General features: G+C 37.5%; 1 protein-coding gene across 2 annotated transcripts in view; it reads left to right on the forward strand.

Annotated features, from left to right (window-relative positions):
* Window positions 1-23,507, forward strand: part of smap2 (small ArfGAP2) — a 35,129-nt gene extending 11,622 nt beyond the window's left edge. The window contains exons 2-11 of one of the 2 annotated variants that reach the window (XR_013190428.1): window positions 13,258-13,391; window positions 13,498-13,583; window positions 13,684-13,762; window positions 13,862-13,921; window positions 15,243-15,318; window positions 15,397-15,518; window positions 16,307-16,478; window positions 16,578-16,867; window positions 18,913-19,279; window positions 20,645-23,507. Coding sequence is in view for 1 of the 2 variants with exons in the window: in XM_077196111.1 (XP_077052226.1) it covers window positions 13,258-13,391; window positions 13,498-13,583; window positions 13,684-13,762; window positions 13,862-13,921; window positions 15,243-15,318; window positions 15,397-15,518; window positions 16,307-16,478; window positions 16,578-16,867; window positions 18,913-19,038 (1,145 nt within the window). In the remaining variant the exon portion in view is untranslated. Of the gene's footprint in view, window positions 1-13,257; window positions 13,392-13,497; window positions 13,584-13,683; window positions 13,763-13,861; window positions 13,922-15,242; window positions 15,319-15,396; window positions 15,519-16,306; window positions 16,479-16,577; window positions 16,868-18,912 lie in introns of both variants that reach the window. The other variant, XM_077196111.1, reaches the window with a different exon arrangement.
* The last annotated feature ends 3,535 nt before the right edge of the window (window positions 23,508-27,042 follow it).

Consider the following 27,042-nt stretch of genomic DNA (forward strand, 5'->3'; position numbering starts at 1 on the left):
TACGGACGTGAGCGCTCTGAAAGCGGCACTAATGCTTTGAAACTTTCACATAGACATCAAACAGAAAGCACAAAACCTTTCGTTTCAAAGTGAATTTCGTTTTGTATTAATTGTATCTTAATTTTAATCAATGTTTCATCAGCCATTTGCCTGGATTTAATTTATAAGAAGTAAATTTAGCAGACGATAGATAATCTCGACACGGAGGCGCCTGCGGGTGAACTGGAGCTCGTCTCATGAACCGAAACTCAGCGTATAGACCTGAGAATTGAAATATATCTATATTGAAATGTCTACTTTTAAACAGAACAATTCAAAACGAAAGACAGACAGACTCATGTAATCGTATGAAATGTGCATTTCTCTCTGGCGCGCGCTCACTGAAGATCGCGAGTCAGCATCGTCAACTTCATCTTTGGCTGACACTGACTGAAAACACTTGTTTATTAATAAACAATTAAAATGTCTCCTTGCTATATTTGTTGTATTCATAATCATTATTTTTGCCAGTTCTTGTGACAGCTTTTAGGTGCTTTATTGGCAGCGCCACCCTTACATGAATCACCGTACCCGCTATTTTTAAAATATTCATTTATCGGCCATTATAAATGCGGATACCGATAGTTAGGAAAATGCCTAAAATCGGCCGATAATATCGGCCCGCCGATATATCGGTCGGGCTCTAGTTCAAACTTGCTCAGGATGACTCTTCACCCGGTAAAACAATGTGAACAGGAAAAGCCTAGCCTTCTCGTACTGAGATGGGACAGTCAGGAATATCCTGCTGGGAACCACAGTTTGCAGAGATTTCCTGGTCTCATCATTTATAAACTTTCTCAATATAAAATACTATTGTATTGGAAATCTAAATTAAACATTTAAATAAAATTTGTAATCCTACAGTAGTATCCGAATACATAGTATTCGAAAAACAGCAGGCGAAAAGCTGACCTACTACTTCCGGACAGATTCTGAAGTGTGCGTTCAATGGACACTTTACCATCCCATGAGGCCACAGGAGAGAATTAATGAATGGCAGTGAAGAAATGCAACTGATAGGTCATGTGACAATAATAACATGGCTGATGTATCAGAATGTCAGTCATTCTTAGAACATACTTTCACAAAGTAGGTTCAAATTCAAGTGTAGTACCTACATAGTATGTGATTTCCCCCACAATGCTTTTCTCCATGATCCAAGACTTGAGATTCTTAAAGTGATACACGGGGCAACTTTTTTGAGCAATGATGCATGGCAGTGTAGCCGAGCGATGTTGCTTGAGCACTTTCCCATTGAGAATGGGATACTTCTGGATACTTTAGATCGGTCGTGGGTGCTGTGTCTCACCTGGTTGCCCGTTGATGGCAACATTGCCTTAAGACATGTGGTGTGTTGATCCATGTGGCGTCATGAGCAGGTTTTTCTGTATGTTTGGATACTGTTAGGAAAGGAATTTGAAATCAGGTCTCTACTGAACAAACATGTTGCACTTTTTCAGTTTCTATGTGCTTAAAGAGAGTGTGTGTGCATCTTTGTTTGTTAGTGTGTGTGTGTGTGGCCGTGTTTGTTCAGTACACATAATCTCACAGCAGGTCCAACCAAAGTCCATGTTTCTCTTCTGAGTTGGTCTTTCTTCACTCTCATCTCTTGTGATGGCAGACTAGAATGCTGTCTGTCAGAGGAACACATTGTAGATCACAGCATGTTAATGTAACTTTAACGGCAACATTACGACAGCTTCGCAGCCCTGTAAATTTCCACAGAGACGGTAAACAAGGCTCCCCGTCAAGCTGGAGGGAAAGCTGTTCACTCTTTTATATAGATCAACAGTTGCCTGGAGTGTACAAGAAAATGCAGGGCTTTTCTCTACCAGTAGCTCAGATTTGTATCCGCCTACCCCCACATTACCTCAGCAGTATTATACATTTTCACAACACATTTTTACACACTAACTTTAAAAAGTTTCATGAGTTCAGTACATAAAGAAATTAATACTCTTATTCAGCAAGGATGCATTAAATTGATAAGAAGTGACTTTTACATTGTTGCAAAGTCTTTGTTTGAAAAACATTAAAACACTTTTTACCAACCCCAAGTTTTCATTAGTAATGTAAAAATAATATTATTATTTGCAATAAATGTATACAATTGTTATTAAACATATACATATAAAATATATAATATTTAATTTTTTAATGCATTTATATAGTATCTAATTTATATAGTATTTATCCCATAAATAAATAGTATAAAATGCTTTTTTATTTATACATGTATAAAAGTATGAATGTATATGTATTTATAATATGTTAATATGTTCACTCATTAACATTATATTATTATATTCAGGGCCTGAATTTCGTTTTGGAAAATAGGGGGTAATCCCCCTTTAGGTCATTCTTATGGGGGGGATTTTTTAGACAATTTAAAAAAAATACGTTTAGCTAAATGTTTGCTCACTCATTGTATTTGTGTTTTTAAAATGGGGTCATATTTTTTTTTAGTTTACACAACAAAAGGAAGCTTGATTTCAATCTTTGAATTAAATTGAAAAAAGTAGCACAAATAAATACATGAAATAAAGAGAAAAGTTTAGGTCTAACACTAGTATTCAGAAATGCTAGAAACGGAAAAAATAACACGGAATAGTCTTTTAGTCCTGTATAATTTGAATACATAGGCTATTAATCCTGATTCCTTACAATTAATGCTATCTTTTGTTGTTTTATATACAATAATGACAGACACATTTTAGGCTACTCTCACTTTAAGAGCTAGTGCACGGATCCATTAAGGGGCCGTTCACATGTTTCGTGTAAAGCGCAGTCCGCGACACTTTCTCCTCTTTTAAAAAGGGCTTCCTGTTGCTAAGCAATCATGACGAGCCATGTTCTCCATGAAGACGAAGACGTTTCAGCAAAGGATGAACGCGCAAAAGACGTAACGTGAACGGCCCATACTGTTTTCATTATAGTGTCACATGCATTTTCTTTTTGTATTATTTTTTTAAGACATAACCGATTATGTTTGAGATGATACTCCCCAAGACTGGAATTAAGACAATGTTGTGTGCTTTTGACCATTAAAGCGCTATAATTCGCGAAAAGTAACTCAGTTTTGTTACTCACGAGCTGTTTGTTATGCGGTTTAAAATCGCTTGCATGTTTAAATAGGTAAGACTTAAAAAGACGCACACATTATAAACAATAGTGACGATGCAATGGCCCGATTGTGCAAGTGACATTTTCATCAAATGTCCCGACTTCTGAAACGCGAGAGTCTAGAATTACCGCCTGCAGCAGCAGTGCGATTGGTTTGCCTTGTGTAACCTATTTTGAGAGACAGAGAAGACGCGGCATTGGCAGAATCACTCACGCTGTTTGTGAAATTGCGTCTCGCAGAATGTTTTAAAATGACTGATTTGATCTTATAATCTGTTCGGTTAAATTTACTCATAGGCCTACATGCTAGATTGAATGAATGTTTGCAGGAATTTCCCGCATTATACACGCAAGACCTGCGGGAATTGTTAAAATGATGCGCAATAGGCTACCCGCAATCCCGCACCGAAATTCGAGCCCTGATATTCATAAATATATACAAGTATAAATAAAGTTATTATAAATATTTATTTTTATATATATATATATATATATATATATATATATATTTATAATATTAATTATATTATTGTATTTTCAGAAAATATATGGGGATACAATTTATGTTAGCCAGTTATTAGACAACATCGTTGAATAAAACAGAAAAATACAATGTTGTTGCGATGCATGATATATCGGCCACCATTTCAGTATTGGCCGATATACAGTATGTTAATTTTTAATGTTATCGTTATTGACACAATAAGAAAATTTGGCCAACATATTAAAGCCGATAAATAAATTTGGTTTATTTCCTTAAGCTGAGACACTTCAGATGCACGCTGTTCACCATGATGGTTTTGAATAGCTTGAAATAGGATTCGAATCACCGTGAAAAGGAAAATGCAACATGTGCCGCGCAAGTTTGTCAAATAGCTACATTTATATTATAATGAGAACACTACTGTAAAATAATGTTTTGAATTCTTTGTACGCCTGTGTTAAAGCACGCTTATGTATCATATATATATATATATATATATATATTATTCATCTCATAGAGGATAGATTTATCTTTATCTGCCAATATATCGGTTTCCATCTTTCAAATATAAAGATTTATTGTCATCAACCAAAATTTTCATATCGGTGCATCCTTAGTTGTTACGGTCAGTGCAAGTAAATATTGAGCTGTGATGCTCAATTCCTCTTGACTGTTGTCTACAAAAAAAAAAAAAAAACTCAAGTTTTTATTTGCAAAGCATAAAACATGTACGTGATCAACAACAACACAGCACTGGCCTGATAGGGCAAATGATGTTTCTGTCAACTGGCTCAAAACTCTCTTTTATTGTTCCTGGACCATAATGCCGTCTTGTTTATTTATATGATTTATTTATTTATTTTTGTGGTACGCAGTTGATATGGTGTTCAATTTAAGTCAATGGGATGTTTTTTCCTTGTTTCATCATCTACCAGGTCAAAAAACACATCATAATAATAACACATCCTATTCAAGGTATCACTTCTGTAGCATAAACCGTGCAGGAGTCACAGACTGGGTTCAAATGCCTAAGTATGAGCATGGTGATTTTTGGCTTAGCAAGTACCACAAATAAACAGGTGGCTTGGCAATGGCATGTGTCCTTTCTCCGGCTCTTACTGTCGCTTCTCTCTAATAGGTTAATAAGTGTGAACAGCATGTGTGAATCTCTCCGCCCTGTTCAGCATCTCTTTTGTGATTCACCCTGAAACCTGCCTGACTCCACATGACTGTTTATTACAGCCTCACATGTTCTCCATCCCACACGCAAACACCCTCTCTCTCCCTGTGCCTGAGCTGACGTCCTCCAGTAATACCACGCAAGCTGATTACCCTTGCTGATTACCCCTTAGCCATGCGGAAACAGTGAGATGGAGAGAGAGAAGGGATATTTGTAGGTGGGGGATGAATGGGTAATCTAAAGAGGCCTGCAGCACAGAAGAGCTCATGAAAATTGTGTTTTATACAGCTGCATCGAATCAACGTGCATCCCGTTGGGAATATCCCTTTCCTCTGGCACAGGGCCATCTCACATTACAGTCCATGCCAGATCTCAGATGTGAGTGTGACCGTGTGCATAGTGCAGACGTGAACCGAAGCCTCTGTGCTCCATTAAGGGCCAAATCAACACATTTATAGCCGAATAAATATTAAATCTCAGATTTCATGATTGAATTTTGTCTTTCTGCGCATTTTTGGTACAAAGAAATATTTAAAACAAACAAGGTTATATGGTCTTGTCTAGCCTGTCCATTGATTTACTAAATACAGTCTGGTCCACTTTCGCCCACTTACACAGGAAAAGACCATCTGACCGACATTTAAAGCACCCAACCACACTTCTTTGTTGTATATGTGCTGTTTAGGGGTGAGGGGATCTGACATTGCTTTGATAATAATTGCAAAATAAAAAATAAAAAAATGGCTCAACTAGAAGTCCAGATGTTTTAAGTACTAATTATTTCACAGATTTACCATCTGAAATATAAAATTCAGTAAAATATACAGTTATGTGTTGTGAATAGGTTTACTTGGTACTAAGGTTCTTTTGAGTGAATCAAAACCATACAGCACGACCAGTGAAGTCCGACTCTTGAATGAATGACACGGAGTCGATTCTTTTTAGTAAATCAAGCTCATATTGCTTACGATGACTACATAGTTATGACAAAATGAATGTAACTATGACAATGTGTAGATAAAAATGCACATTATGTATTTTGTTAGTAGTATTTTACAAATATTCATGGTTAAAGTAGGCCTATGTTAACAAAGTTTATAAACCTCAGCTGCATTTTAAAATGTAATTTAATCCTGTGACGGCAAAGCTGAATTTTCAGCATCATTACCTGCAGTCTTCAGTCATATGATCCTTCAGAAATCATTCTTATATGCTGATTATAGTGATCAATAAAATTTCCTATTATTATCCTATTAAATATGTATTATCCAAAGTACTAAACAAATGTTTAATGAAATTTGTTAAATTCTGATACATCTGATCGGAGTTTGTTATTTTCAGAAGTGCTTTTCAGTTTTGTGTGCAGTACGCATGAGACAGTCAGCGAACGGCCCATGGGCGTGCCGTCTGATGCTTACTCAAGGTTAGGCTGTCAATTTTGTGTCAAATTAGATCCACTCAGATTATGATAGCCACAGCAGGTGCACTTTGCAAACAGCAGGTATGAACTTCCCAGAATGCTGTGCACTTGTTCCAGAGAATCCTAAGCAATTAAGAGGAAATGTTGCCACAACAATCCTCTGTGACATCACATCAGGAGAGCAACCAGAGCAATAACTTAATGTGGTGCTGCCACCTACTGGCCAAAACTTATTTTTTTTAAAAGTTCAGAAAAACTCAGTGCTTGTGCTCGGAGACAGTCTTCCTCATTGTCTTTGGAGCTTGCTCTTGTCTCAGCAGAGTACGGTTACATAATGTGTTTGAAGTAGGAAAAGGGAAAAATGGTGATAACTACACATATATGCACCTTCAGGCATGGTGTTTGTGGGCTTTATCATGACTAAGCGCCTGTGTGTGTGATTTAGGAGTACAGATGCTGCATGGGCTGGTGGGTGTGTGTTATCAGCGTTGTGCCAGAGTGTCCACATGACTAGCCAAACTGGATTAGTGATTGTAGTGTGTGAAGCTTGTTATTTTCTTTACTAATGCCAAGCAAGAGAATGTAAATATCACTCCTCAGCAGGGACCCTATATCTCTCGCTGCCTTCCGTCTGTTTTTCTGTCCATTCTCTCCTTCACTGACTCATTAAATTGCTTCAGCGAGGGTTGGGCTGAATTCTGATTTTAAGAATTGGCTCCATTTCAGTTCATGAGATGGAATTTGAATTGAACTGTCCACACTCCACAGGAAGTTGAATTTTAATGACAGGAAGAGGAATTTGCTGCATTTTAAAGCATAATGAAATCTGTGATTGTATAACTTTATAAAATGAATATTTAGCATCAACATTCCAATCCATTTCTACAACAATAATTGATTATAAAAATATGATTATAGTTATTCAATAAATATATTTACAAAAGTTTGGGGTTGATAAGATTTTTGAAAGTTGTTGTGCTCTGCTCACCACGGCTGCATTTATTCAAAAAACAGTTATGTATCTATATTATCACAGTTATAATATTTTAATTAACATTTTACACATCAATTAACATATTTTCAAATGTGATGAATTTTCAGCATCATTACTCCAGTCTTCAGTGTCACATGATCCTTCAGAAATCATTCTGATATGCTTGATTTGCTGCTCAATTAAATGTTCTCTTATTATTATTATCATCAATGTTGAAAGCAGTTGTGCTGCTTAATATTTTTGTGGAAACTTGATACATTTTTTATGAAGAGAAGTTTTTTATGTTATAAATGTCTTTACTATCATTTTTGATCAATTTAATGCACAGTTTCTGAATAAAAGTATACATTTCTTTAAAAAAATACTGTTATATAATATTTTGAATAAATTAGAGCATTCTGGGAAATTAATTGCTCTTCCACTGTGGTCGATAAAATTAAGCTTCATTTTTTAATATATATTTGTATATATATATATATTTATATTATATTATACACTGAACAAAATTATAAATGCAACACTTTTGTTTTTGCCCCCATTTTTCATGAGCTAAACTCAAAGAATCTAAGACTCTTTCTATGTACACAAAAGGCCTATTTCTCTCAAATATTGTTCACAAATCTGTCTAAATCTGTGTTAGTGAGCACTTCTCCTTTGTCGAGATAATCCATCCACCTCACAGGTGTGGCATATCAAGATGCTGATTAGACAGCATGATTATTGCACAGGTGTGCCTTAGGCTGGCCACAATAAAAGGCCACTCTAAAATGTGCAGTTTTATCACACAGCACAATGCCACAGATGTCACAAGTTTTGAGGGAGCGTGCAATTTGCATGCTGACTGCAGGAATGTCCACCAGAGCTGTTGCCCGTGAATTTAATGTTCATTTCACCATAAGCCGTCTCCAAAGACGTTTCAGAGAATGTGGCAGTACATCCAACCGGCCTCACAGCTGCAGACCATGTGTAACCACACCAGCCCAGGACCTCTACATCCAGCATCTTCACCTTCAAGATCGTCTGAGACCAGCCACCTGGATGGGTGCTGCAACAATCGGTTTGCATAACCAAAGGATTTCTGCACAAACTGTCAGAAACCGTCTCAGGGAAGCTCATCTCCATGGTCGTCGTCCTCATCGGGGTCTCGACCTGACTGCAGTTCGTCGTTGTAACCGACTTGAGTGGGCAAATGCTCACATTTGATGGCGTCTGGCACTTTGGAGAGGTATTCTCTTCACGAATGAATCCTGGTTTTCACTGTACAGGGCAGATGGCGGATCTGTATGGCGTTGTGTTGGTGAGCGGTTTTCTGATGTCATGTTGTGGATCGAGTGGCCCATGGTGGTGTAAACTCCACCCACTGGCCCATCAACGGAATCCAGTGTTGTGTTTGAAGGTATTCTGCATGTATGTCTTTTCTGGCGCTTCTGGAAAACTCAATTTAATTTATTATATTAATTTAATTTATTATTATATTGTGGAATTTTTCGGTTTGCATACCTACCTGAAATGATAAAATAAAATTCTGCATCAAAATTTATAGACAAGACAAGTAGTTTGTTTAGGCATGGTTTGTAAGGAATTACAAACCTGCGCACATATATTCAAACGCACATAACTATAGAATAAATTCTTAATGCGCATGTGAACGCCATCAGCGTCTATCACAGGTTCGCGTTTAACGTCTGTTTAGAGAGAACGGTGTCGTCTTAGCGCCCCCTAATTAGGGCTGGGCGAGATGGCCTAAAAAAAATCCCAGATTTTTTCACAAAAAATCCGATTTATGATTTAAATCGATTTTTTTCTCTCCCTACTTAAAATCAATCTGCAGATGACAAAGAAATTGTTCAAAACAAGTTTTAACTTTATTTTGTTTTAATATTCCCTTCTGGGATTTGATCTCGATTAAAGTGCAATCAGAAACAACAAGCCAAAAAGACAAGAGGCCAGGCCCTGTCTTTGAAAACAATGAAAATAACATAAAATAAAATGGGTGGATTAGGATTGGGGGGATGCTTAAAAAAAACTAAAAACTTGCATCACAATAAGTGTATTGTGATTGTCAAATTATTTGGTAACTAAACATAATTTTATTAAGTTTACTGGTATACTACTGTTTTTATTATTGCTTAACACAAATTTCACAATTTCAATTCAATTCTTGTGATTTGATTCTGATCTTGATTCAATATAAATTCCTTTGGATAAATAGGTACAGTAGATACGTTAATGTGTTAATTGTTCTCCAAAAAAAAATCACCTAATGCTGTAAACATACAGAGAGCCCTGTCAGCTGGTATTATTAAAGGTTAAAACTAACTCAAATTAAATATAATGCGTTTTTTATAATAACAACGTTATACTATTTTAATGATATAGGTAAAAATTTAATAAATGTGTAATATAGTTATCATATTTAGCAAAATACTCCTCTCTATAGCAATTATTTTAAGTCCAACTAACATGCGTGCTATGGGTCATTAAAAGGCATCCTGAGGTAGATATAACGTTACGTGACATATGTTGTTCTCCAGCTGTTTTATGCACATCTTTCCGCGGTTGAAAAACACTGATCGATCGATTTTATTACATTTCGGTAAGTTGGTAGTAGAGGATGGATACCCGCCCCGAGCCTGACGGGACCCGTCGGTACCCGACGGGCCGGGCCGGGTTCGGACAGATATTTAGAAATTATGTTCGGGTTCGAGTCGGGCTCGGTCACATCAGCGCGATATGGCATTGAACATTTTAAATTTAAAACAGCTTATTATGTTGGTAGCCAATGTGCCTGATGCTTTCACGTTATGCAAACGTTCGTTTTTGTGATTAAAATACATATAAAATATTACCATAAAATCTGTCTTCCTGTGTGCGGAAATTTGTTTATGTAGCCGTGACAACGAAACACGTGCATGCGCGCCTGGGTTAAGTGCGCTTGTTTCTCCGTGCGCGCTGATGCACTCATCCTGCTGACATTTCCGAATGTCTTCCTACAGTTGCTTAATAAAAGCAGGCTTTCCACACAAACAAACGCACATGTGTCATTAGTATGAGAAAAAAAATGGTATTTTAACTGTCGGTCTCGGGTCGGGCTCGGACATAAATATCTTTATGCCTGTCGGGCTCGGCTCGGGTTCGGTTACTGCTCTGTCGGACGCGGGCCGGGCTCGGACAAAAAAATTCGGCCCGATCCGCACTCTAGTTGGTAGTAAAGAGTAACAGTTGATCGGTTCACATGCCGCTTGAACTGAGATCTGCCAGCGTTCTTTCACGTCACATTTACAAACGCCAAAACGGTGTTTATTGTTTGAATTTCATAATAAAACTGACAGAATCTGAGAGCTGAGAATCTGTTTCATATCGATAGTAACCTGCTCTGTCTTGTCTGTCGGTGTCAGTGTCCTCTTTGCTTCGCGATTTTTCTTTGCGTGAAAAAATGGATGTGTGGCGTGAGAGCGTGTAAAAAGTAACAAAATTGCGTCTCTTACAGTTGGCAGCCCTGCAGATTCAGCTTGTAAATGTTTTCGGCGGGTGTGCTTCTGCTGCTCATTCTGTCTTGCTCATTTGCCATGTTGTTTGTTTATCTCTATCATGGCAAGCGTTGAGCCCGGTCGGAACTACGGGAGCCCAGATGGGAGCGTCGGCGGTTGTTAAAGAGAAAACCGATTTTCATTAAAAAAAAAACGGCGTAAACTACACATTCGAGTTAATCGATAAAATCGATTTATCGCCCAGCCCTACCCCTAATTTAATGACAAATGAACATTTAGACGGAAGTGAATCAATCAAAACTAACTTTAGCTGGAAAAAACATTCAAGAACCACTATAAAACCAAACCAATCTGTTACCTTAAATTATATGTTTATCTTTATAAAGCTGCTTTGAAACAATCTACAATCTATCTCTGTAAAGCTGCTTTGAAACAATCTACGCTATAAAAATGAGGATGACTTGATTTGACTTGTCTATTATTGGTGCTCTAAACTTTGTCACTAGTTTTTTAGGCCAAAATATTTTTTGTCACATACAGCAAACATCTCCTCACTATCCGTTAGCTGCCTGTCCCTTGAACACACTGTAAAAAAAAAAAAACTCGGTCTCTACAGACACCCCCAGGCTCCACAAACGGCAACAAAAACAAATTGGGCTAACCCACACTACGAAACATAACAAACTGGTCCAGCCAATAACCGACAAGAAGGATTTGGGGGTGGGGTTTGGGGGGTTAGTGCGCAGATGAGGAGGAAGGAGGGTCTAGCTAGCCTCCGTTTTGTTTGACAATACTTTAAACGTCAACAAGAAGTGACTTCACCCGACATCGCTTAGAGCACCTTTAAACAGTTGAATTCTAATTTTAATTCTGACTCCATGAATAATTTAATCCGACTCTTTGTTTCTACTGATATTCTATCTTAACAGCTGATCATAAGATTACTTTTGATTTAGATTTGATGTTTGGTTTTTCTGGGTATCCCATACTTTCAGTTATTAATTCATTATGGACCCAATGCTGCATTGAGATCACGTCGGCCGGATCATGTTTCTCACGGACACAAACTTTTCAATTCTGTCTTTAGTCTGTCTTTCAGTGGATGCAGGGTTGGCTAATACCTCTTAAGTCGGTTGCCTACTGCTCACTCATACAAAAAAAGTGTAGTTTATTTTAGCCACTTCCATACAACTTGCTAAATCAGTGATAGACAGAAATCAAAAGGTCTTCAGATGACGTGCCTACTGCTCCCTTCATCCATGCGCCTTTAGTTTGACCTACCCTGACTAAGATTTGCGGTAGCGTTTCCAGGTAGAGTTAAACATCAATTAAAATTATTAAACATAATACACAATATATAACTGCTCAGCATAAAATACAAAAATAATTCAAAATGCAATATCAAAAATAGTTTAAAAGAGTCAGCATACCTGGCAATAGAGACACACGGCAACAGTGTGGGAAGTTCTGTTTACAGATGCTTCCTTGAGTGGTTTGCCAATTCCCTTTAATTACCCAAGTGGGAAAAAAAGAACAATAAACATCTAGCAACCAAATATTTATTCAGCTTTCGTTGGACCTTTTCCCGTGCCACAAGTGGTTACGCCTGATTTTGGAGGATGAAAACAAATGGTTATCAAGGATATTTATTGGGCATCAGAAGAACAGGTATCGTTTTCTTTGTTCTGACTGTTCTACTGCTGTGGGAATTAAACCCCTTTACCATTTGCACCAGAAGTATTTATTTTGACCTCACATAAAACAGCTGGAGACAGTATATTTGTGAGATTTGCATGACTGAATAAGTCCTGAGGGAAAGAGATAGTGTGAGGAGTCGGGAACTCAGCATGGGGGGGAAGAGATGAGATTGGGCCAGTTGTGGTGTGTTCTCTGTCCCTTAGATTCCTTCTTCAGATTATTGAGTTTTAATGCAGGTTCGAGTTCTTGAATTCAGTCTTAGTAGAAATCCAGTTATGGTATGGGCAGGCGTATGTTATGGACAACGAACACAGGTGCATTTTATTGATGGCATTTTGAATGCACAGAGATACCGTGATGAGATCCTGAGGCCTATTGTTGTGCCATTCATCCACGACCATCACCTCATGTTGCAGCATGATAATGCACGGCCCCTTGTTGCAAGGATCTGTACACAATTCCTGGAAGCTGAAAACATCCCAGTTCTTGCATGGCCAGCATACTCACCCGGACATGTCACCCATTGAGCATGTTTGGGACGCTGTGGATCGACGTTGTAAAAAGTCTTAGATCTTTGAGTTCAGTTCATGAAAAATGGGGGCAAAAACAAAAGTATTGCGTTTATAATTTTTTTCAGTGTGTGGGTATATATATGTGTATATATATATATAGCCTATATATACTGTATAAATTACATATGTTGCCATTTCAGTATTAATTATTAATTTAATTGAATATTCTTAGAAATAAAAAAAGGTAAATAAAACTGTGGTCCTAATTAAATATCTAATTTCTCTAATGTCTTCATTTTTATTTTTTGCCCATCAGGTCCCAGATGGGCATCCTGGAATCTTGGAATCTTCATTTGTATCCGCTGTGCGGGAATCCATCGGAATCTTGGCGTGCACATATCACGAGTTAAATCTGTAAACCTGGATCAGTGGACTCATGAGCAGATACAGGTAAGCTTTTTGGATCAAGGTTTCCAGTAGAAAGGGCATCGTTTATGATTTTATCATGATCTGTATGATATAGATGTGTTTGTGCAAATGTTTTGTATGTCCTCAGTCTGTTCAGGAAATGGGGAATACCAAAGCTCGGCGACTATACGAGGCCTTTTTACCAGAGTGCTTCCAGCGTCCAGAGACAGACCAGTATCCTTTAGTACGTAAGATTGTGTGTGCAAAACTGTGCAAGTATGGTTAAGATTATTCTCCTCTCATGTTAAAAGTTCCCTTAAGCACCGCGATACAGAGCTGCTGAGATTTTTATCCGTGACAAATATGATAAGAAGAAATATATGGATAAATGCATTGACATCCAGTCCTTTAGGGTAAGTGCAAAGACTTTGTAATTATTAAATTCTCTTTTTAGTTTTATTGTTATTTTGATTTTTGTAAAAGAATAAAGTTAATTTCCTTTCCATTTTCAGAAAGAAAAGAGTGAGACGGTAACGAAAGAGGCTCCTGTTGTTTTTGAAAAGATGAAGCTGGTGGGTTTCTGCATTTGTGCAATTGAGCTGTTCTGTTTAAAACGGTGGTTCTCAACCTTTTTTACTTGAATGCTCCCTGATATTGGGTCTGATATATATATATATATATATATATATATATATATATATACACACACACACACACACACACACACACACACACACACACATACACATACACACACATATACATATATATATACATACACATGATATATAACTGTTCTAGTTATGACAAAGCTGCTTTTCAAAAAATTTTATTAATGGAAACAGGAAGTATTGAATAATGAAAACTGTGGTTTCAGAAGTTTCAAGAACTGTATGTTCCACAATTTAAACAATAGTTGTTCAGTTATTCATGACACTCATCTTGAGGTTTTCTTGGAAGTTTCCTGAGGCTCAGTAGTGGGTCCTGGCCCTCTGGTTGAGAACCACTAGTTTATAGACCTAAACCCAGAAGAGATTAGCATTTTTAAATCATGCATTCCCTCAGGAATTTCTAATGTTTTTATAAAAAAAGCAGGTTTTGATTTTACAAGTACAATTGGGTCTTTGGTTAATATTACTTGAAGAGACTCAACGTCTTGTTCTAATCTTTTCTTGAACTCCCGTGCTCAAAAACTGAAAACATTGACAAAACATTTTCATTATAATGAAGACATTAGAAATTCCTGATGGAGCCTTTTGGGTTGACATACATTGATGTGCAGTTAAACAACTTTGTTAAAGGGGATCTATTGTGGTCTTTTCCATAGTCTGAATTTAGTTTTTCAGGTCTAATAGAATTGGTTTTCATGCTTGATTATTCAAAAAACACAATATTTTTGACATTTATTGCAGAACCTTGCTTTCCAGTCTTTCAGTAACACAGTCTCTATGAATCCCCTTCTTGCAAAAAGCACAGTGTGCTTTGATTGGTCAGCTGGATCAGTGTGTTGTGATTGGTCAAGTACTTAGAGTGTGTTTCGGAAATGCCCCTTACCATAAAAAATAAAAAAGCCCCTTACCATAACTGCAAGTTTCAACACACCACTATCGCAACTCAACCAGGCCTCGCTCCTTTTTTGTCCTATACCTTGGACAGGAATTATTTAACTGAGAAATATTGTAATGTGTATATTCCCAAAAGAAAACTGCAATCGAGGTATTTCAACAGCGTTTGTGCTTAGTAACTTTGCAGACCTTGTTCATGTTCAACCAGCAACAATACACACTAAATAAAGTTGAAATTGTAAAAAAGCATAATAGGACCCCTTTAAAATAACAAAACAATGTTTTTATCATTAACGCACGAGTAAGACTATGTTTGTTTGTCTTGCAGAAAAAAGACGAGCCACAGCAATTCAAAAACACTCCTAAGAAGCAGTCACAGTCTGTTAATGACTTACTAGGGCTAGGTAATGTGCTAAAATACACATCATACACATCAGTACAGCAACAATATAGACTTTTGATGTTGAAACTCTCTTTTCCAGATTCCCTAGCTCTTCAAGCTCCCGTGTCCAATGGCAAACAGAGCACTGAAATTAGTCCCGCCCTTGACCTGTTCACCTCTCTGCCTGCTGCCGCCAGCAGCTCAAACTCCGCCAGGAGCACGGTAAAGATGTTCACTGAGTTTTCACTTCAGTCCTAACCAGTGTTGGGTAAGTTACTCAAAAAAAGTAATCCACTACAAATTACTAATTACTACTTTAAAATTGTAATTTGATTACATTACTGATTACTGCATCTAAAAAGTAATCAGATTACTAATTACTTTACTTTCAAGTTACTTTGAAAACCTATTAAAACTACAAGAATACACTACAAAGTGAAACTCAGGATGTCTGCAATATTAAGTTACAGAAAGAACTAAGTCTCCCGGAAGTTCCGGGAGTCTCCCGCATATTGATAGCGGCTCCCTGATGCCCACAAATTAGTTAAAATCTCCCGGGAATCTAGAGCGAGCGAGCAAGAGCGTGCATGCGAGACAGAAGAGACTGTGCTCCAAACCGTATAGCACGCGCAAGGTGGAGAGCGAGAGAGCAAGAGACCTTGCGTGTGTGCGTGTGCCTCATAAAGTGCGTTCTCCGGTAATTCATTAAAGCGCATGCTCATTAACTGACGAAGCCGGCCAAATGTGATTAGAAATGCATTTTACTAAAAAAATTTTTCTTAACAATACATTTGTAACGCAAGTAACTTAATTTTATTGACATCAGTAACTGTAATCAAATTACATTTAATGAGTTACATTACTGTGTTATCACGAAAAGTAGTTAGAATACAGTAACGGTTACTTTGTAACGCGTTATACCCAACTCTGGTCCTAACTTTTTTTACTATCTTGAATCCATCTTTAGAGGGTAAACCAAATAGTCAACGTGTTTTTTTTCCCCACTGTAGCCTAACTCAGGGTCCATGCCTACTGGACGGGTAGCAGCGTCAGTGCCCGAAAACCTCAGCCTGTTCCTGGATCCCCCCACCAAAAGCGAGGACAGCGGAAAGAAGATGTCAAAGGACTCAATCTTGTCCCTGTACAGCAGTACAGCGCCACAAACAAACATGGCCGCTCATGGTGAGATTAGTTCCAGCAAATTTGAAATGACTTACTAAAAATATGGCTCTTTTCTGTTGCTTTGTACTGTTTATGCATGTTTATCTGTTTCTGTTTTAGCTGGCATGTATATGGGAGCAACCCAGATGGGCTATGTCCCTGCTGCAGGCTATGGCCAGTACCAGGCCCTGGCTGCCCAGCAGGGCATGATGGGGCCTATGATGGCTCCACAGATGAACATAGTGGGACAGGCAGGAGTCATGCCACAGACCGGAGTGCCAGCTGCTCCTCCATACATGGCAGGGGTGCAGGGGGGCGTAATAGGAATGCAGAATGGAATGATGGGAAGCATGGCCGCAGTTCCTCAGCAGGCATATGGACCCCAACAGATGCAGTGGAACATCAGCCAGGTAACAAGCGCTGGAATCACCATTACCATGCTGACTTGTTACTGAGCAAATAGTTTAGGCTTTTTTCACACTGATAGCCCAAATCATTTTAGGCACATTCAACTCAAATCCATTTTTGAGTTTGTTTTGGGTTTGATACTTCAAGAACTCACAAATAAAGGGATAGTGAACAGAAAAATAGTCTGCCATAATTTACTCACCCTCATGATGTTCCAAACCTGTATGGCTTTCTTTTTTCTGTGGAACACAAAATAATATATTTTTAAGAATGTACTGATTGTTTTTTTTCCCATTCAGATATCATGATTAGACTAGAGCTTTCATGCTTAAAAAAAAAACTGCTGAAGCACAAAAAAGAAGAAGAAACGACTCATGTGCTATATTTTAACCCGTCATATTTCAAATGATACATTTTGGTTTGTTTCTCACACACAACTGAGTTGCTATTCACTGATAATGTTCTTCAAGTGATAATGTTCCTCATTCAAAGCAGTGGTAACTGCAGGGACCGGATCACTGAGTTGAACTTGCAAACCGGATCAATCACATTTGTGAATGGATCATTGAGAGCAATTTTGTGAATCAGATCAAAGACTGACTGAAAAGATCTGACTCAAAACGATTTATTCAGAGATCGGATATAGCAACACTGCCTTTTGTTTTTACTCTATTTATGATCAAATAAATTCAGATTTGGTGAGCATAAGAGACTTCTTCCTAGAACATAAGAGAACATAATCATTCTTCCTAAGAGCTCATATTAAACAGTGATTTTATAGTTAAGTCATGGACATAAACTGTACATCTACAAAGGGTCCTACTATGCCCTTTTACATAGTATTGATTTTGTTTTTGGGGTGTACTGGAATATGATTTCATGCTTGAATCTTCAAAAAACACATAATTTTTTCACATATTTTACATTATTACAGCTTCCCCTCCCCAGTCTGTCCCGAACGTGTTGTTTAGTCCCGGTTTTGATTAAGCCCCTCATTCCAAAATACGAAATGTGCTGTGATTGGTTAGCTGGTCCAGTGTGTTGTGATTGGCAGCGCTTAGCTTGTTAGTGATCTTTTTTACACTTTTTTTTTTTACGCATAAATACATAAATACAAAAAATACATACATAAATACAAAACTCTTACTGACCCAAAACTTTTGAACGGTAGTGTTTAATGTTACAAAAGATTCTATTTCAGATAAATACTGTTCTTTTGAACTTTCTATTCATCAAAGAATCCTGAAATTAAGATGTAAATAACTGTTTTCAACATTGATAATAATGAGAAATGTTTCTTGAGCATCAAATCATCATATTAGAATGATTTCCTAAGGATCATGTGACACTAAAGACTAATGATGCTTAAAATGCAGCTTTGATCACAGGAATACATTACACTTTACTATATATTCGCATAGAAAACAGCTGTTTTACATTGAAATAATATTTCACAATATTACTGGGTTTGTTTTGTATTTTTTATCAAATAAATGCAGCCTTGGTGAGCAGAAGAGACTTCTTTTCAAAACATTAAAAATCTTACCGACCCCAAACTTTTGAACGGCAGTGTATATATAGTCTTTATCTTTTTTCCCCACCGTAGTAAAACTGAAAATGTCCTGGAAAATGATCGATGAAAAATGAAACAGAGTGGGAACCCTGAACCTTTAAACAGTAGTGTTCTTCAATCATGAATGTGCCAAAGAGATCTAGTGTGGATGTCAAGATTTCAGTCATTAATGACTTAAATTTCATCTATTCCTCACACAAAGTTGTCATGTGGCTTCTAAAGATGCACATGTCTTATATACACTACATTTATGATACTAAGTGTTTTTGAAGCATGAAAGCTTTAGTCCCCATTAATTGCAACTGCATTGACAAAAATAACCAGTATAAAGTTTCTCCTTTTGTCTTCCACTGAAAAAAAAGCCCACAGGTTTGGAACGACATGAGGGACAACAAATGAAATCAACAAATGTAAGTGTCATCGTTACTTTCTTTTAATTGCCTGTAATAACCGTTTCTGCTGTCTCTCTCACAGATGACTCAACACATGGCAGGAGTGAATTTCTACAGTGCCAATAACGTGATGGGATACGGTCAGTCCATGGGCGGGGCGGCTGCTCCCGGTTCAAATCAAATGCTTGGGTCACACGTGTGGAAGTGATGACGCCAAAAAGAGAGAGAGTGGGACAGTGTGTCTGAATTGGGTGGGCTTGGTTGGCGCCACGACTGAATGACAGAAGAAGGGGAACAGATTGTTGGAGCAAACACGTTGGGGAGTCGATACAAAGATCGCAATCGAAGCAAAGTCTCTACCTCCCTCATTCTCAGAGCCAGATTTTCATGCTTGCCTTCAACCAATCACATACTCAGAGAGAGAATAGAGGTTTCCTTCGCAAGGTTTGGTGCGTACGCTCCTCTCAGAATGTTACACGATTTACAGCTTTGATGTTTTTGCTAGATCCGCTTGAGGATTTGATTTTCTATTCTCTCTTTTATTGGCCGCAGTGATTTTGCCAAGTAAGACATGTTCCTGGATCAACATATTTTCTTGATCCTAGAACAACATTCCTGTCTGAAAATCTAGGCTGTGTTCACACTTGTAGTTCGGTTCTCTTGGTTCCTTTGGTCCAAACCAAAAAAAGAAAACAATACATTTAGTCCTGGTTCGCTTAGTTCACTGGTCATTTTTAAAACCGAAACCTAAAGAGAAAAAACAACAAAAAACGGCTTTTATGGCATATATTTTGCGAAAGGAATTTGTCGAACTTCCAAAACCATGCTGTGTGCTGGGCAAAATGCACTCGCTGTGTGTGGTATATGATGAAGTCAAAAAAGCGGCATGAATCCCTCCCTGACACACACAACGAACTGTGATGTGCAACATTGCAACTAAGACAAGAAAATACAGGTATGCTTGAGCATTCTGTCCTTTTTAGGGTCGCATCTTGTGGCATCATGTCCTGTTTTTGGTTCGTTTACATGTCTTTGGTCCGCGTTCATATTTCAGTTGAACTCCACCAGAATTTGTTTGGAAGCTGAAAACATGGGTCTCGGTCCGCTTCTTTGGTGCGCGCCAGGGTTCGGATTCTAGCCTTCACACTTATTCAAATGAACCACACTAACAGAGCAATCACACCAGGGTTCGATTTAATAAAACCAAACATGCCAAGTGTGAACACACTTGCACATCCTAATCCTAGGCTATCCATCCCTACCACTAATCTTAACCCTACCCATAACTAACACTGATGTAGAAGCACCTAACCCTAGTTGCAAGATTAAAATTGACATAAACTGTTAACTTGTCCCTCAAATCTGATTGGATGATTGGAATGTTGATCCAGGAATATATTGTACTTTGTGAAATCACGTTCACCATATTTTATCAGTGTTAAGTTGCAGTCATATTTACCATTGTTCAGGAGATTTTTGCTGGCAAAATCCAGTCAATTCAATAGGAATTCAATTGATCTGGGACTTTGTGAGGGCAAAAGCAGATTTCACAACAGATCCCAGTTGGACGTGTGAATACGCCACGTTTACCAACAGAAACCTGCATTGGACCATTTTGAAAATTGGCAAAAATGTTGTTAATGTGACCTCTCGTTTAGTTTCAATTTAAGTTTAGAAGCCATTTCAGTTGCCATTTTTGTTAGTAAGGGTCTTAAACTTTTACTACTGAGGAAAATGTCTGTTTTATGTCTCTGCTATCAGGTTCTGCAAACCTATGAATGATACTCTTGTATTGTCGTCTTTCTAACGCACAGGGTACAACTAAGCCACTTTGACTTTGCTTTCTGTCTCACTCGCTCTCAACTCAGGAGAAATAAAGGCTTGGGAGGATGAAAGGGTTCTCACATCCATCTCATAGCAGGACATTTACATTCAGCCAAAGATTTATTAATGCTCAGTAGTCTGCACAGATATTAGGAATGACAAGTTCTAGATGGATCCATGCTGCTGTGCATCGCTTCAGAGCATTGCGGTTTGACCTCAAGAGTGTAATGGCACCATTGATTGTATTGTACACTGCTTTTTTCCCTCATTACTGAGTGCAGGGTCACCGCTGTCTGAGAGAACGACATTTTGGGACACTCAGGCTGCAGTTTGGACCGTGACCAAATGAATGTTACACTCTGACTGCTGCCCGAAGAGCAGAATTTGCCATGGCCACTGTGTGAAGTTCATTCAAAGCAGTCAGCTTGGGGTTTTATTGACTGCTCGCTGTTTGTTTTAGCCTTAAATCTACTTTTAAAGTAACCAAATGCAATGAGGTTCACTCTTGATAACTAGGACCCCTTTAAAACAACAACTTCCTTGGTGAACAGACAACCTAAGCTGGTTTGGTTTACTGGTTTCATACAGGTTTTAGGCACTTGGTAGGTGGTCAGGCTGGTAGACCAACTAGCCAACACCTTGTTGGCCCGTCTAGAATACCAACAAGACCATCTTAAACAAGCTAGAATACATTGAACAAGTTCAGAGAACCATCTTAAGCTGGTTTAAGGTGTTTTGTTTTATTTCATTTTTTGTTCAGGGTTAAGCAGTGGTAAATGCATTAAACACATCTGTGCTTTTGTGTTTATTTTCAGACTATGTTTTTATCTTTCATAGCCATAGAGACTGAAAATGTTCTGCCTAGGAAATTGATTTTTTTTTCTCAGTATTAGATTTCTAAAGGAGTTCATTGCATTCGACTTTTCTGCATTTGAAAATACTTGGTTTTTCGTTGTAGCCCTGAATATAAAGAATGATTTGCTAATATTATTACTTGTGCTTTGAATACCTTGGTGAGTATGTGGTCTGACATGACAATGTCATTGTGGTTTTGCACATCACTGCTCTCTATTGGCCTATCAGTGATGTAGTAGTGTTTTCATCACATCATTTGTTGCTGAATGATTTTTTTTTTATAATTATGCAAACATTTAATTTTAATCTGCACAGCATATTTTTAGGTTTTGTATGTGCGTTTGCTTTATTCTGATTAAACGGGACCATTATTTCCCTCACAATTAGGCACGTGTGAACCTGTAAATACAATGTTTGTGATTTGAGACTTATAACCCTCTATGTAAGGTTCAAGGTTTTATCTCTAATTTAAAACTATTGTTATAATAGCACTTTACAGTAGAAGCTTGTATGCATGACTCATGAGAAAGTTTGATTAGACAACATTTAATTCCATATGTGACAGCTTCGCGTGCATGCTAGACATTTCCAAAACGGCAATCATTGGATGTTCAACCTAACGTCAAATCAGTGGGATGAAAAATGTTGCTGCTGATTTGATTTATCTCACCAGGTGGATCTGCTTTTAAACTTGCACTTGAATGTATCTGTCCGGTTTGTCTTACAGTGTTTTTTTTTTTTTTTTTTTTTTTTTTTTCTCTCAATGGCTAACAAGCATTGTTCAATACTGAAGCAACTTTTTCAAAACTCTTCATACTGTCTGCATTACCAACATGAATCTTGGCAAACAGTTATTCTCCAAAACCCACTCAGACCAACACAAATGCAATTTGGCTCAGTTGCCGGCTGCATAAAATGCTTAAATTAGTCTTACAAATGAGTTATCTATCTATATATTTTTTTCTATACGACGGGTCATAACTGTTACATAAAAGCGTAGATTGGTCTAATTTGAATGTGAAAAAAATAAGACTGATTATTCCCTGCAAACTTGTTTCTGTGGAAGCTTGTTTTGCAATTGCTTAATTGCGAGTTTAGGCCCTATATCTCGCAATGCTGACATTGACTCAGAATTTCGAGTTTTATAACTCACAAATTTGAGTTAGATGTCTTGTAAATGCAAAATTGCTTGCTGGGGACTTTATTTCTCGAAATTTCAACTGTATAACCCACAATTCTAGTCCTTTCTTTCAGAATTGTGATTTTTACTTGTTGGCGGAAACAAGCTTCCATACAAATTGCCAGTCAGACTTAAGGCAGTCTCTTAACATAGTGGCTAAGTTTATGAAACTGCCACAGGTCAAATAAAGAAGTTGTAATGCTCTATGTAAAGCAATACGGGTCCTGTTTTAAAATTTTGAGCTACAATACTTAGGCAAATGATTAATCCGTAGAGAAGCAATCATTCTGTAATCTATAGAGGTATAATACAAAATGCAACTGCTACATATAGGCTACAGTGCACATTTCATAGCACACTTAAAATAAATGCTTTTGTGCTAGCAGTAAATGTCAAAACCACTATTGCTGTTTTCTCAGTGGGACTATGCATAAATTATTTTCCTTGATGGAAAATGGAGGGCTTGTTTCCACTCACACTTGCAGTCTCAAGGAAGAGAAGACGACCGGCTTTATGACTCCGACAGCTGTGTAATGGTTTCCATCGCCCCCTCTGGTGAAACGGTGCTAAAACATCATCTGCCCACATTACGTTGTGGAGGTCTTGAACATTCTTCTCGCGAACACTCACACGTGAGATGATGACGTCATGTAAGTTTGTTATGTTGAATGGATCATTCTGTGACTCGCAGTGAGTTTGGTTACTTGCGAAGTTTGTATTCAAGTTGCTCGATCTTGTTTGCTTCCTTTTCAGGATATCTAATGTATTTCAAAGGCTTGAATGTGAAATAAGACGAGAAATAAACAAATAAACTGCAATTAAGTGTTGTGATTTTGTTGTAATTTATAGGCCTATAGGCTATATATGTATTTTTCTTCAGTGGCACAAATGCAAAAATGCATTTTATCTTGACTTGACTTTTATCTTGACTATGTTGTTGTTGTTTTTAAGAAAATGAATACTGTTGTAGCCACCTAGGTTAAATGTACTTTTAATTTTATTCAGTAAAAATAACATGGAAGCCCAAATGGTTAATTTTAATCCCAATTCAAACAGGATATTTAAATGTCACCCTAAAAATAATAGGTTGTTACAATTTTTACAGATGTTGGCGTTTTTATTAATGAACATAAATTATCTTCTGCATCCGAACTCAAGCTACTAACACTGTCAATTGTGTATTTTCAAATGTGCATTTCTAAGAGCCTAATTAAATAGCTATGTCTATTAGCCTAACATGTAGGCTAATATTAATTTGTGAAATGTCCCGCAACAACCACTAGGGGGCATGTCACAATCTTCTGGTTGGAAACCTGTAAAGGTGGGCGTTTGTCGTTCATTTATGTTTCAAATTAAGAGCCTTTAATAACTTTTCCTGATAAGAATATATAGTGTAGGCTACTTTGGGACACAGCTCTTTGTAATAGTGTAATTTAGGTTCAGCTGTATATCTCTGTCCATCTCTTCACTTTCTCAAATTTGCTTTTCAGTTGTGCCGCCATTCTTATGGAAAGTGGAGAATGTATATTTTTCGAACAAACTTTTTTTTTGTTTTTTTGTCTTGCACTGTAGTTCCGTCTGGTGGTATTCAAAGATAAATGTGATCTCTCCTTGTTTTAGAGAAAATAATAAGATAATAATTAAATACTAGGCTATTACTACTGCCGCGGCTACTACTAAAACTATTATTTTAGTTGTTTTGTGATTTATAATAATAAACAATTAGTATAGGGTTAAGATAATTGGAACATTTTTTTCCAATCAATGTACACCGAGATCATGTCAGTAGCTTAGCAGTAGGCCTACCTAGAATTTGAGTGAAGTGTCCCTGTAAAACCACAAGATGGCAGTAAAGAACAAGATTTGATCGGGGAGGCATATGAGAAAGGGTCATTCTATATATATATATATTATATATATATTTGCTGTCAAATACTTGCAATACTTGCTATCAAATACCTAACTGAGAACAAAAACGTTTTTGAAAAGTTTTGTAAATGCAAATGGATATCTACTATCCACACTATACATATTTTAATGATTTTCCTAAACGTGTTAAATGTAGGCTATATTTAAGGGGTTTATGAAAAGCTGTAATATGAAAACAGACAGAAAGCTAGTTAACACAAAGCCTTGCTCCGTTTATTTCATGTTTTGTTGCCCAGTCTTTGTGAATGAGAACAGAATAGACTCAATTTGGCTCTGTTTCAAATCATGCTAATCGGCTTTTGAGGCAAAATACATTCTCTCTAATCTCAACCTAGCCACTGTCCTCACTGAAGTGCACAAAAAGGTAAAACTGTCATTAAGAAAATCACATTTAGGAGCAGAAACCCACATGTAATCCCATGTTTCCTCTAGTTGTGTTGCTATTGTACCATTCAATGCAATTTCCATGTACAATAATCCTCTATACAAACACCTCTGGTCTAGCATACTACAATGAAATCAGTGCTTAGAAGTATTTGTATTATGACTAATACAAACGGTGCTCAGTGACTGTTTGTAGAATCCTCTGTAGCCTTGTGAAACGTGTTGATGACGTGTGTCTGCACGAGCAGGGTGCCCGGAGGAGATATGGTCGTCATTCGGTGGCTCTGAATTGTCAAAACACCTCTCTAAATGCTTGCTACGGATACGAAAAACACGAACAAAGAAAGTGAACATGCGTTGGCAGGCAGGTAGGACATCCTATCATTGCATTCAGACCGAATGCAATGATTGGACAAACATTTTTTGGTCCTGAGACTTCAACAGAAGATATATGTACAAGTTTTAATATGTAGACCACTTCTATAATTGATTGCTATCAGGATGTGAAAAGCGTTTCTACCAGAATAACAAAAAGTGTTTCTGAAAAACATTGCCTACCTTTAACCCTACAAAGCTTGAATTGAAATAGAAAAAAACTTTTTTAATTTTTGTGTTGCAGTCAATTGAACCTTTAGACAATATACAAGACACTTTTAATGTTTCAGGCCCATATATTATGATATAGGTAGAATATGGAGCTCACAGACATTTTACTATTAGAGTGGTTCAGTTATGATGTCAGAACCCGGAAGATTAATTCGCTGCTGCTTCCTTTAAAATTTTCCTATAGAGTTTTATTATGGATTTTTTCGATTTATGTGTAAAATAAAGTCTGTGGTAAACATAACTTGGCTATACTTTGATGTTTTGTTCTACAATGTAAATTATTTACATTGTTTAACTCTTAAATTGAAAACCCCCACAGGAAAATCTCGAAGGAACCACTGGTGAATTATCCGGGTTCTGACGTCATACCTGCGCACGACTCTATTGGAAGCACCAGCATTTAATACATTGGAATTAGCATCGAAAACACAAAACATAATCTATAATCAAACAGTTTATAATATTTTTAGGCAATTTCTGTACTTTGTTTTGTTAGATATATACAGTATGACAATAAAACCCCAAATTTCTTGTCAATACATCTAAGTGTATTAGTAGCATATAATATAACACAAATTCAAGCATATTGTTGTCCAGCAACCAAATACGTTGCTATTGTCTGACAGTGACGAACCGCTGATATGCAAAATCCTCAGTGGAGTGCTGCCATTCAAACCCATGGACAGCCTTGACAGTCTTGGATTCAGCGTCTCTAAGCTCTCGTGCGTCCCATGGGTGTACTGTCAGGCCTGGCCGCACTGATCTCGCGTCAGTGTCACCAGTCCTCTTACTGTATGCATGTCAGGCTCGGGATCCTCTGGGAAAGCCCATTGTTTCCCTTCCGTTTGCAATCGGTCGCATTGAATGGTACAATGATCAAGCAAAATAATCAACTGGCCTTTGTTTTAGACAGCCCACCTCAATAGGAGAAAATAAACGTATGGTAATGAAGCCTTATCGTGGGCAATTCAGATGTGAGAGTGATGGTCTTTGAGTGCCAGTCAAGCAGAATCGTTCAACACAAGCCCCACCATTGCAATGAGGTGCCGACAGCCAATTGACTGAGCTCCAGAGGATCCAAATGCTTCAAACACCCCGAAATACCCATCCCTTTCTCTGAACATAACTGCTTTCATTTAGAAACATTGCTTTAGTCATATAGGACCATTAGCTCATTATTGACAATATAGTAGCCTAGGCCCTGTCACACAGAGATTCCGGAAAATACACGGATAAAGTGAATTAATTCACACTGCCAGCGATTTTCCGGAATCAGAGAGTGCGTTCACACACAACCCCGTTAAAAAAATCCCGTAAAGACACGTGACATCGATGTGACATGTAATGTGTCAGCAGCGTTTATAGTTTTTTTTCTCTGATTCGATCATAAACTAGCGCATTACGTACCGTTTCATTAGCCTGCTTTCACTTCAC

The sequence above is a fragment of the Siphateles boraxobius genome, unplaced genomic scaffold, assembly GCF_051911475.1.
Source record: "Siphateles boraxobius isolate OS27281-9 unplaced genomic scaffold, OSU_SipBor_1 35, whole genome shotgun sequence".
Taxonomy (NCBI): Eukaryota; Metazoa; Chordata; class Actinopteri; order Cypriniformes; family Leuciscidae; genus Siphateles; species Siphateles boraxobius.